This window comes from Papaver somniferum, chromosome 7 (assembly GCF_003573695.1).
Source record: "Papaver somniferum cultivar HN1 chromosome 7, ASM357369v1, whole genome shotgun sequence".
Lineage (NCBI taxonomy): Eukaryota > Viridiplantae > Streptophyta > Magnoliopsida > Ranunculales > Papaveraceae > Papaver > Papaver somniferum.
In genome coordinates this window covers 160968340-160981577 of record NC_039364.1, presented here as the reverse complement: position 1 = coordinate 160981577, position 13238 = coordinate 160968340, and the positions used below count along the sequence as shown (strand labels likewise).

The 13238-nt window shown below is 36.2% G+C and overlaps 1 protein-coding gene across 1 annotated transcript; it reads right to left on the bottom strand.

The window, feature by feature from the left end:
• Positions 1-3170: 3170 nt before the first annotated feature.
• Positions 3171-7635, bottom strand: LOC113298919 (signal recognition particle subunit SRP72-like). The gene is made up of 6 exons (XM_026547795.1): positions 7455-7635; positions 7232-7368; positions 5361-5713; positions 5112-5208; positions 4740-5027; positions 3171-4467 (listed from the first exon to the last, which is right to left on the bottom strand). Exons 1-6 carry the CDS (start codon positions 7588-7590, stop codon positions 3469-3471), a joined length of 2010 nt encoding a protein of 669 aa, XP_026403580.1. The 5' UTR covers positions 7591-7635; the 3' UTR covers positions 3171-3468.
• Between the last annotated feature and the right edge of the window lie 5603 nt (positions 7636-13238).

Sequence of the window (13238 nt, the reverse complement as noted above, 5' to 3'; positions counted from 1 at the left end):
CTATGATTCCCCCGGACTCTTGCATCCGTATTGTCGTTCCCATTATTTTGGTTTTTCTATGATTTTTCCATGGATCTTGATTTTTTTTTTTAGAATCCTCTCTGCCCCACGGTGGGTGCCAAAAGATGTTGTAGAAAAAATGTTCCTACAACACTCCTCGAGATTTTTACTGAATGATATAATCTTAACCATTGGATGAGTCAAGACTTATACCTGATGGATGAATTATAGACCGTTTAGATGATCCACAATTTTCTTCGTGATACGTTCTTGATGATGAAAAAATTTCCAACTCAACTATCCATGCTCTTGGCTTTCTAATACTCTTGATGAATGAAGAAAAGGAAGGGGTACCTGCAAGGACACTTCGATGCCTCAATGAGTAAGGAGCTCTAAACAGGTTTTAGTGGAGAGAAAAGATTAGAAAATGTGTACCTTTCTTGTTGAAATTCCTCCTCTATTTATAGGTTGTAGAGGGTATGCATCCAGTCAATTACTTGTCTAAATTCATTTTGATAATGTACCTAGACCAAATACTCTCTAGGTTCATCTTTAATTAAAATCAGAATTATGTATCTAGACATTAAAATGTACTTAGTCCAATAAATAATCTATATTCATCCCCTCATTTCAGGATGACCAGTTTAATTAATGTATTTGGACTAAATACTCATATAGATTAATTCTAACTTCCTGGTTTGAATTTATGCCTGGTCTTACCATCAACAAATTCATCCACTTTTTAGAATACAATGAATTTAGTCGCCTTTAATAAAGGCCAACATATTAGGTTTAACCCTCGATGGATTTAGGCTTCAACCCATGATCGAATTGTTTAAGGCTAATGGGATGAAGATCCTATTAAGCCCATTCCATATTTATGTGGTCCAAACAGTTTCTACTAGAATGATTTTTAGGGAGCATGGTTTTTTTGAGGGGACCATGGTTTTATTAGGCCACCTTCCTTATAGTGATAAGGGGTGTCCTAAAACGTTGAAATGACTAACCTACCCTTAACCTAATTTAATTTAAAACCAACCTAATAACCACCTATATATATATAACCACCACCTCCTCCCACCACCACCGCCAACTACCACCACCACCACCTCCGATTATCACCACCACCAACCACAGATCACCGATTACCACCACCACCGCCGATTACCACCACCACCACCTCTGATTATCACCACCACCAACCACCGATTACCACCACCACCTCCTCCCACCACCACCACCACCACCGCCTATTTAAGAAATGTAACAACATCAATGCAATCACAATTAAGTTCGGTTACATAATAATTTTATCGAGTATAAAAGACGCCAACCGCAACCTGATTCTGCCATGGGACCACTCCGGAGGTATTTTCCAACAAACCCTTCGCTTTAATTTTATTTTGATTGCTTCAATCGAATAGAAATCATCAAAATAGGGTTTTAATAGGACTTACAGAGCATGTTCGGTTAGGTCGATTTTCCAAAAAACCCTAGTTTACTAACCGAACTTCTTGAAAATGAAGAACACGATGAACAGTTCGGTTCTATTGGATTTAAAACTAAGTCACCGAACTCTCTGTTCGGTTGTTTCGCAAAAAAATTTAAAATTACAAAGTAACCGAACTCCACCCTTAGAACCGAAAAAAAACAAATCCAGTCTAACCGAACTGTATTGTTGTGGCCACTATGTTGATTTCCAAAATAACCGAACTTAGCCAATAGAGTTCAGTTTGTTCGCAAAAAATTTTAAAACTACAAAGTAACCGAACTTAGCCAATAGACGCTGGAACTTCACATTTTTTTTTGTTTGTTAAGTTCGGTAACTTCACAATTTTATTGCAGAAATCGAACTCAGAGTTCGGTTGGTTAGCTGTTAGGTTCAAGTTTGCGAAAGAACTGAACTTTATAAGCTTATATACTCTTATATTACGTAAAGTTCAGTTAGATCAAAAGTGCATGCAGTTTGCGAACCAACCGAACTTTGTACACCAAAGTTCGGTTAGTTGAGAACCAACCGAACATAACGCTGTAACTCATAGAAATTATTAGAGAGTTCGGTAACCTGCGTGTTTGGAACAAGTAACCGAACTACACTTTCAGATGAGTTCGGTTACTTGCTCATCTCACGGGGCAACCGAACTACAGCTTCAGATGAGTTCGGTTACTTGTTCTTCATATAAAGTAACCGAACTGTTCAAAATCCAGTTCAAATCCGGATCATTTTGAAGATTAACAAATATTCTAGGAGAGGATGGAGATGAAGAATCAGATGAGTTTTCATCATTTGAATACTCAAACTTAGTGAATTGGAAAAAAAAATTATTTTCCATGTTTTTCTCCTTCATCTTCTCTAACTCTACTCTCTCAATAATTCTACTCAACTAATAATAAACCCATCTTTTAATTTAATCTCACTAATTGTTTTTAACTAAATCATTCACTAATCATAACCTAAAATTAATTAAGAGGGTAGATTAGGTATTAAATAAATAACTAGATATGGGGTGACCTAGAATTACTTCTAATGTCTTTACCCAAAATAAAACCATGGTCCCCCAAAAAAACCATGGTCCCCAAAAAATCGATCTTCTACTACTTGTTCAGGGTTTATGGATGACCCAACCCATTACGGCGGCAATTACGGATTTGACATTGATGAACAGAATCAGGGTCTTCTGATGAATGAGTTTGAAGATGAAGAACAAATTCAGCATGGGTACACCAGTGAATATGAATCGGCATCTTATTCTTACATTTTATCCAATGATGATTATGAGTTTAATGATTTGATTAACTCTGCATTTGAGTATGATCATCAGAATCATACTATGCTGATTAATGAGTTACTATGTGCACGATAATGGTGATATGCAGCAGCAACGAATATGATTCTCAGTCATATTAATTCCAAGTCATATGATTATCTTAATTCTGAGTATTTTGTGTGTATTCAGCTAACAGTAATTTTCATTGTAATTGGATGATTCAATTAATTTAATTGATCTTACTAATTTCTTCTCTAATTTTGATTAAAAACATAGTACACTTTTTACCCAGAATAACAATTGCGCAGCTACAAACTCATGCCTTGATGCAACAATATCAGTGCTACGCAATAGAATGAACAGCTTTTGAGGTTTCAGACATAGCTGTTTAGCACATTGAAATAGCAAAATAGTAAATGCATAAACAGCTAGAGCATTGAATGTCTAAACACATGTGCACTTCCCCTGCACGCAGGATAAGCCATAGCCAAAAACTGATGATATGTCCAACCAAAACAACTTCCCTAACGTTACTGTCATATTACTTTGTAACCAGACATCTGTTCTAGCAAGAAATACAGCAAATCAAGAAAAACACCAGTTAATAAAATCTTGAAACGTCTATAATTGATAAACGAAAATCGAATTCTCAGAGCTCAGATCTCATCAAAACTGTTTCTATCTCCAAATCTGCGGAACTTTAGCGTCTTGACTTCTTTTTTGATGACCTTGATGAAGAAGGCTTGGACTGCTCTGCAGCTGGTTTTGTAGCTGCTGCCTGGTTAGGTTTTGATTTTGAATTGCTGCTGCTGCTGGATGCTGCAGTATTTGTGTCCTGCTTGTCTCTAGACACTGAACCCTGAGAACCTCTAATCTGAGCTCTTTTATCCTTCCTCTTAGGCCTGTAACTAGACCTCTCCCTCTTAGGCAACCATCGCTCTGGATCCGGTGGGGGGCCTGGGTTATTAGGATCAAACCCTTTAGGGTACTTAGGCTTTCTCTTTCTCTTTCTCTTTTTCTTTGATTTTGCTTTGCCCTTTGCCTCCTCATCTTCTACAATACGCAAATCAGCATTATTCTCAACATGCTTAGCACCAGATGTTTTCTCCAAAGAATCCACATCCACTCCTTTAAGCCCTGGCAACGGTTTTAGCTTTTTCTCGTAGGTTTCTGCCTTCTCCACATCCGCTCGTGCAACTGTGGTAACCAACCCAACCAAAGCCTCAACACTTTTGTGGCTCTTAAACAAATCCTCATATAAGCGGGCAGCCTCTTCTTCCCGCCCATGCTTGAGCTTAAATCTTGCAGCTTCTTGCATGACCAAGTCAAGCTTGCTCTCGTCACTCATGGCATTGGACCACCAAGTAATAGCAGAATCAAGAACTGCGCTTGCACCATCAATATCCCCATCTCGTTCTTTCAGAGAGACAAGTGTGGCGACAGTAGCTGGCATGCGTTGTATATCAGGAATCCTGGATAGTGAATCTGCAGCTATCTTAGGATGGTTAGCAGCTGCAGCAATCTGAGCACGTGCAAGGAGGGCCACCTTTGACTTCTCTGGGAATTTGTTGGCAAACTGGCCAAGGATCTCTTCAGCTTTCACAGCTTTGTTCTCTTTAACGAACACCGCGGCTTGAAGAAGTGTTGGCATCACACTACCTGGGGACATCTCTGAAAAAGCAGTTACAAGTTCTCGAGCCTGCATTTTTATCACAAGCAGAACAAGGTGCATGAGTATAGCATGAATATTATAGAAGAACCTGTATAATATAGTGCATCAAGGAGAAAAAAAAAAGGAGCCAATCTACAGTTATGGTATAGATTATAAATACTGGAACATCTCGAGTGTAGGACGAAAAAACGAAACCAAAATCAGTCCTCGTCTCTTCTTAGAGAAGAAAGTAGAAATTTTCCTGAACATTTGATAACCTCAGAAGTAGTAGAGGAGAGGGGTAAAATGTAGCAGCGCACCTGATCTACCCTTGATGTGTGTAGTAGTAGAAGCACACGATTAGAGTATATTGCCTCTTTCTGTCTCGAGGATAGCTTCAAATCAAGCCCTCGAGCAAGCTGGAACCCATGTGCTGCATTACCTTTCTCTATCAGCTTATCAAGTTTTCTAAGGCCGTCGGATGCATCCTTTGGACCCTTCAGCGCAATAAGGTTGTTTATTGCCACCACAAGTGATGAATCATCGCTTAGGTTTCGAGTAATGATATCCACGTAAGTTTCAATGGCTTCTTGTGGGTGTCCAAGCAGCTGAAAACAAAATTAATTTGCATTATTAATGGATAAAATACTATTTCGGGGAAAGAAAACAATCCAATACAATCATATCTTCACCTGCCGAACATAAGCCAACTGTACGGCTATAGGAGCAAGTTCCATCTCTATCTCATCATCAGCCCAATTGTCCTCCATTAGTGTTTCTTGACCGATTCTGTCAAAATAAGGGTTTTTATTCCAGTGAGTTCTTTGTTATGTAAGAAAATAAAATGGAAAGCTTATGTAAGTGATATAGTAGTACAAGGGAAATGTATAGAACACACAAACTTTGCCAATAAAAAAGTCCTCATAGTTTTCTACAAGCACCTTCTAGCTGAAAGCAACTGTTGTTCCGCTTCCACATATTTTTGCCTCTCGATCAAAGAACAAGCATTATTATATGCCAGTTCAAAGCTGCTATTGGGTTTAACTTTGAGCGCATTCATTGTCCCTTGAACTTCAGAAGCTCTTCCAGCAGATACTAAACCAGCCACAATATTGATTTCTAAGGAGTCTATCTTTAGATTTTGAAGCTTCTGATAGAGATCCATACAAGTCTCCATTTTCCCCAGACGATAAAGAATCTGAGATTCTAATTGCATGGTCGCGGAGGTCCTCTCCAGACTTGATAGGGATTCCATAGCTTCATCCAGCTTGTTTTGTCTGTATAGACAATATGCCTGCATGAAAGAAAGTGTGGTATTACATCAGATAGACATTCATAGTTTGTCACAGCATAATACCCAAAATGTTTCTCACAATGCAAAATAAAGCTTTAGAGAATTAGTCGCACTGTATGCAATTATGATGAAGACTATGGACTCCTTTCCGATAAAAAAACAGAAAGAAAAGAAAAAAAAGGTCACAGAGAGTAACGAAAAAAAAACAAAGCACTAACGAAAAACTTTGGCTCATTTGAGTCCAACTTTTCTGTGTACTAACGCATACTCAATCTTAAAGTAGGTTTAGATTTTTAAATCGACAGCAAAGCCAGTACATGATCTTACATTGGATATGGTATCAACATATAAGAGATTTTTGTGACATTAGACTACAAGTGCTTAAAATTGAAGGCTAAAAGATTAATAATTGATTAAATACTTATGTGCAGTAAATGATATCATGAAAATTGCTGGCCATCCACTCAGCTCGGCCAGGTCAGTCCCAAGTCTGTCCGAGTTCCACGTAACTAGGTCTGGCCATGTCATCTTGTTCAATTTTTTTAATGCTTTTGGAAGCTAATAAGAGTAATGCTGCTAATGGAGACAAGGTGTCACTGAGAAGGAGATGATAAAGTTGAACTTTAGTCTTCGGAGTTTAGTTAGATGTTTGGAAGTTAGTTTAGGCTGAGATTCTAAAGATCGGAACTTCGAAATCTAGTGTCAACTCTATTGACTGGTACTTGGTTGAAGTCTGATGTTAACCTTGGTGTTTGTATATGCTTGTTTAACTAGTTTTCATTTCTAACAGACTTGCATTAAGTTTTAAGGTGTTGATTTGTCGGATTTTCAGATGATATCTGGAGCCATTCACATATTTGAAAACAATATGCTCAAGCCAACGACTCGCCTAGTTATGCGGTCGGGATCAGCTAGGATCGGGGATCATCATTGCAAAACAGTGACATACACAGTACGCAATTCAGTCACCACCATAATTCACCCTTTGGACGTTTAAACAAAAACTAATCTCCACATGGTAACAATTAAAATTTCATATTCCCTCTTTCATTAATATGGAAACAACATAGTTACTCCCGTTGACAGCCATTTACCCATGTAAAAGAGTTTTGCTAACTTAAACAGCGGAATAAGAATGTTTTTCAACAATCATAAACTACCCGCACAAATTTCTCGCAGAAAGTAATCTCCATTCTTTTAATAATTAACATCCATGTACATGTGTGTGTGCATCTTATATACATTCCCTATCGCCTTTTAACACATGGAAGAGTGTTTCAGATATGGTATAACCAATGGAAACTTGACACATGAAGCTTGCAATGTGGACCACAACGTTTCTCCAATTATATGAGTGACAACAGAACCAAACTGAACCCCCTACTTTTCGTAATCTTAGAAATTCTAAACTTGGGTGAATCAAATAAGATATTCATGATAGGAATTGACAAACTCAATAACCTAATTGTACATCTCAAAGCGGAAACAAAAGTAAAATCAGCAAACCAAAATACATACCTTATAAAATCCCAAATCGGCCGAAACATGTTTAAAAGACTGTATAGTTGACAAAGCAAGATCTATATTATCAGCTTTAATCAGACCTACGATCTTGCAGTTTAAAGCATCCTCATCACCAGGAGCAATTGCTAGAACTAAAGAAAAACAAAAAATTCCAGTTATTAGAAGAAAAAAAATCGATATAATTTTAATTTCATCAAATTGGGGAAAAAAAGATAACCTTGATCTGCAACTTTTACAGCTTTTTCAAACTCTGAGTTTTGGACATGGCGATTTAGAGTAGTGAATAGATCTTCGATTACCGCAGTTGGTTGTTGTGGTGAGGTTTTAGGTTTCTCTTTCGCCTTGGGAGCCATGGATTTTTTTTTCTTGGTGTTTTTCCTTCTGTGGGTTTTGTCGAAAGGAAATAATATCTCCCAAATTTCAACTAAAATCTGAATCAGATCCTTTGATCTAACGGCCAGTGTTGAAAGCTATCATTTTTCAATTGCCATAATGGCACAGGCCCTGCCTAAAAAATGAAACTCCTAGCGTGGAATTTATGGGCCACCTCATTCCATTGTCTGAGATGGACGCAAATTTTTACCTCCTTGTACATGCACAATGACCGCTAGTAAAAAATAATGCTGCTTATTACACCTCCAAACACTATATCACCTTTATCCTCGTTCTAAAAAACCAATGTGACCAAACTTGAGATGCAAAAAATCCACTTATATTACAATTCATAAAAACACCGTATCACTCAAAAATGATATAAAAATTCCATATATTTTAAAATGGGCAAATTTCATCCATTATGTTTTAGAAAAGTACCTAGTCTACCCTGGAATTGTTATATCATTTTCTCTTCTCCGTATGGGAATTACCATATCTCTCTCACACACCACCACCACCGGCACCTCCTCTTCCTACTCCCGCACCACCACTAAAACCATGACCGTATCCAAATCTTCCACCAACGACGTCTTCCTCTCTTCTTCCCGACCACCACCAGTTACATCTCCTTCTTCTATTCTTCATTTTAGTTGTTATTCAGAACTTAGGGTTTCAAATCAGATAAGCTTCTCCTCAGCGATCACTCACTCTCAATATCTCCACTCTCTGTTGCTACAAATTCCATGAAAAAAATCAATTCTAAACCCGCGGTAAATCAAATTATGAAATTGATTATACGTTAATCGTTTAAGTTTCTACTAACTTTATGGATCTGTAAATTTATTTTTGTTATCAAGGGGTTTCTGCTCTAATTTTGGTTAATTATCGAGAAATTTAATTCTTGAATGGGATTGATTAATTGAGTTATTGAGCCGATCTCATTTGTTTTGGTATTTTATTTGTCTAAATTATTATAATTATTGGCAGGTTTTGATTTTCTTCTTTATAAGGTTTTCTTATGTTTAGTTATTGAGCTTTACTGAGATGAATTGATACATGTTTCAAGTATGTTGTTGTTTAAATTTAAAGTGAGCTCAAATTTAGTGAGATGAAGTTATTGTTGGTTGTGGCCTGTTTTACCCCTTTTCGATTTCGAAAAGGAGAAAATTTTCAGTTCTTGAGGCTAAAATTGGCTTTGTTCCTAACAAGATTCTCTTGATTGTGTAGGCACAACATGGTTGCTGAAGGTTTAGTATGTGAAGATGTTCTGTCATTTTTAGTTAAATCGAGATGTCAAGGACGAGGATAAAGGTGATATAGTGTTTGGAGGTGTATACCCAAAGAATTACACAACCTTGTTGAGCTGGCGACAAATACACTCACACAGTTTGAAGTTAATTTCTACAACAAGGAATCGGAGGACATGCACTGCGCAGCAGATGTGAAGTCATTTCGACTACAATTCGTCGACTTTTGGCTTTAATCTTTGTTTAGACTATAATATGTTTTAATCTCTTTTCATATTTACTTTGACTGTTATTTTACATTTATTCTCTTGTCTACATTTGTTTATAGTTAAACATGTTCATTTGCTACATGTGTTTCATGTTTGTTTCATTTTACATTAAGTTTCTCAGATTTGCAGGCTTTTATAATTTGCTGGAACCAAAGTAGGTTTCATCATTTTTCGGTGGAAGCCTTTTTGGTTTCATCATTTTTTACTGTTGCTTCTTTGGTATCATATGCAGTATGAACCTTATATTTGTACATTACTTTCTTACATATAGTTACTGGTAGTTTGTTCTTGCCATCAAGATGTTTCCTATACAGATAAACTAGCACAAACTCACAATTGAAACTTCATCAAAACATGGTTCATATCTTATATATGAGTTTAACATCTATTTTAAGTTTAACAATTGAATTAATTCGACAAGAAAAAATTAATTCAACAATTGAAACCATTGATAGCAATTGAAATCTTTTAGAAACTATTATAAGCATTTTGACAGGAAACATATAATATTACAAAATCCAATTACAACTACTTGATATTACACTATTGTCTTTACTGATATGTTTTTGTCATCATGATTTTTGAGTGTCAGCTTTACTCTCATGTTTCGCATCTTTTCTGATGTATACTCTTCAGGAGACTTCATGTTTCTCTTTAACGAGTTCTTTATGTAATTGCATCTCCTAGATTCCCTGTATATGGTTCTGTAAATATCTTTTTCCCTATTATGAAAGACATAAGCAATCCATAAGCACATGAAAATACTTAGAGAACCAAAATTGGTTTCATCAAAGAACGATCATTAACTAAATGAAAATGATGAAACCAAAATTGGTTCCATAAAAAAAACAGCGCTAAATGAAAACACCAACAGAGTAGCTGGTCCCAATAATATGTGAACCAAAACGGGTTTCATCAAAGACAACACTAATTGAAAACACCAACAAGAATGATAAACATATGAAACCACAAACTAAAAACCACTAAAACAGGTTCCAAATGTAAAAATCAATGATGAAACCAAAATATGTTTCATCAAAGACAACACTAGTTGAAAACACCAATTAAGGATGAAAAACAAATGAAAACACTAACTAAAAACCACTACAACAGGTTCCAAATGTAAAAATCAATGATGTGAACAAAATAGGTTTCATCAAAGACAACACTAATTGAAAACAACAATAAGGATGAAAACAAAAATGATTTTAGTCAAACAAGAATAAACCAACACCGCCAATTGTTCTGGTGGAACCAAATTTAACAAACTAAAAATGATGAAACCAACAATGGTTTCATCAAAAACACATGAATAAACCAACAAAATCAAATCAATTCTGATGAAACCCAATTTAACAAAGATAAAACGATGAAACCAAAAATGGTTTCATCAAAAAGAGCAGGTTATATTTTGTATCAATGCCTTCATATGCAATACCAGTAGCACAAAATCATCCTTCTTATGCAATGCCAGTAGCACCAAACCATCAAAATGATAAAAATCATATGTTGATGAAGATGATGGAAACCAAAATTGGTTTATGTAAAATCAGTGACAAGACAACAGAAACCTAATATTCATAATCGGTTTTCTACAGAAATTCAAGCATATCTATGATATAAAGGGATCGATATTATGGAACCAAATTAATTTCAACCAGCATATTAAAGAATAGTCTATACATCAAACAAACACATGGTTATGATGAAACCAAAGTAAAAAAGTGATGAAACAAAAAAGGGTTTCTTCAAAAAGGCTAGATTATACCTTAGCAAACATCATTAGTTTTCAATTGAATTAGTTTTCTTTTGGAGTACGATAACCTAAATACAACATTTATGAAGTACGATTTCACAAAAATGAGACGTAAACCTAAACCCAAACTCAAAATTGAATTAGTTTTCAATTGAAATCAAATGAAACCTAAACCATACAAATGAAACCTAAAAGAAAATAGAAAACCCAAAAAATCAAATGAAATCTAAACCTAATAATTTTTTGATTCAAATTCAATTGAAAAAAATGAAACATAAACCATTGAAGAATAAGAATTCATACGATTTCTTACCTTTTGGAGGTGGTTTCACAGTTTTCTTTAGCTTTTCATCTCTCTTTTTCTCCTGTGATTTCGTTTATTCGTCATTTTTGTTGTTTTACACAAATTCGGTCAGAAAAATGAAGCGAGTTAGGTCAAAATTTGCTTCAATGGTTGAAGTGTGTAACATTGAAGAAGAGAAGAAGGTAAAATCGAGAATCAGGGGATTATTTTCGCTACGAGATGAATACAGATCTGAGATTTCTGGGTTTTGAGGGAGTTTGGTTTCTGGTTTCTGAAATAGAATCGATAATGATACCGAAGAAACTAGACGGTATATGAGAATAAACGCAAGGGTGATTTAGACATTTTAGGTAAAATGAGGTTTATTTGTTGATTTTGCTTTGATGGGTCTATTTTAGATGGACATTGACCTCTATGGAGCTGTAACCCGCGCGTTAATAGACATAAGGCAATTTTTTTTACTCGGTAAATGAATATATTAAAAAGTAAAAGAAAAAAATGTAAGGGTCTACGCCAAATAATAACTAGTCGTGAAGCCAACCACTACAAAACCTATTTAAAACGGAAATAAACCTCGCCCGGCCATTCTACAGAAAGTAGAAAAACTGGCCTCCCCTCATAAAACTCAAAAGTATCTTCAGCCAGCAAACAAGCTCGCTTGGCCAAAGCATCAGCTGAAAAATTAACTTCCTTATATTTCTGAATGTAACGAATATTATTCTAGAATTCCTTCACCATTCTTCATTTCTGCCTTAGCGGCCAAGGTAATTCACCCTTCTGAAAAGCTTGAATGCAACTCATCGAATCCGGTTGAACACATATATTTCTAACATTCCACCTCTTGGCCAACATCACACCATATATAATAGCATAAAATTCTGCATAAAAATTAGTCTGCCATCCGAGGACAACAGAAAGCGCACCAAGCACCGCTGCATTGGCATCTCGAAAAACAACACCCACACCAGCCTGACCTGGATTTCCAAAAGAGGCGCCATCACAACAGAGCATTATTTCATCTTGATTAGGAGGATTCCAAATAACTTCTTTAGGCAAAGAAATTTTACACGATCGATGTTGCACCCTGAAATAGCTCAAGATGCGCAAATCGTCCAAAGTGTTATAGATATGGCCCTTCATCCTAATAGAATTGTCACGAATAACTTGATATACTCGGCCTTTAAAGCCACTCCACTGAACTGCAACATCTTCAAAATAAACCTTATTTCTCAGCTTCCATAATTCTGTGACTATTGCCAAGTTAGCAACCAGCCACAGGTCCTTAATCATCCTACTTCGACCTTTGGCAGCCTTATATGAAGCCACCAAGTCTTCATTAAGCCGCAGACTAAAAATGCGCGTAGCCCAAGCCCAAATTTTCTTTGCAAACCTACAGTGCCAAGTAATATGACTTAGCGACTCATAATTCTTTCTACATAGGAGGCACATTGAAGGCAAGCACCTACCACTCTTCTTAATGGCATTATCATCAGTAGCACAACACTGTTTAGCCCAAATCTTCCAGTATTGCACACTCAATGTAGGGTGCACTACAGATCGTGTAAATAAAGTCGCACTAGGAATTACTTCAGTTGGTGCCTTAATAGCATCCTTTGCAGACTTAACCGAAAAGACACCCTTATCATCCAAGTCCCAAATTTTATAATCTTCCCCTCCAACAATAACAGGCAAATTTTCCACATCAATATTGCACCGAATCATAAAATTCCTCGTATCAAGAGGAATAACCCAAGCGCCATCAACAATGATATCACTAACTTTGGATTTAAAATCATTAGGGCCTTTAAAAGTAATCCCTAATCTCCTTGCAATCGAAAAATCACCACACCAATTATCAAAGAATAAGGAAGTATTAGTACCATCACCTATAATTGAACGTGTCTGTTTTTGCACAAAATCATATACCCATCTGATTCCAGGAAAAATCGTAGAACCCAATTTGTGATCAATCAAATTACCATTCACCTTAAAATACTCCGCCTTCAAAAATCTTGCCCAGACCTTGTTAGAGTCACGAATAGTCACCCAC

Bases quoted from the DNA above. Each gene is read 5' to 3' on its own strand.
- LOC113298919 (XM_026547795.1), bottom strand. From the start codon at position 7,590: ATGGCTCCCAAGGCGAAAGAGAAACCTAAAACCTCACCACAACAACCA. The intron at 5,714-7,231 runs GTATGTATTTTG...TCTTTCATGCAG, and splicing joins CCGATTTGGGATTTTATAAG to GCATATTGTCTATACAGACA. The intron at 5,028-5,111 runs GTGAAGATATGA...TTTTGTTTTCAG, and splicing joins AGTTGGCTTATGTTCGGCAG to CTGCTTGGACACCCACAAGA.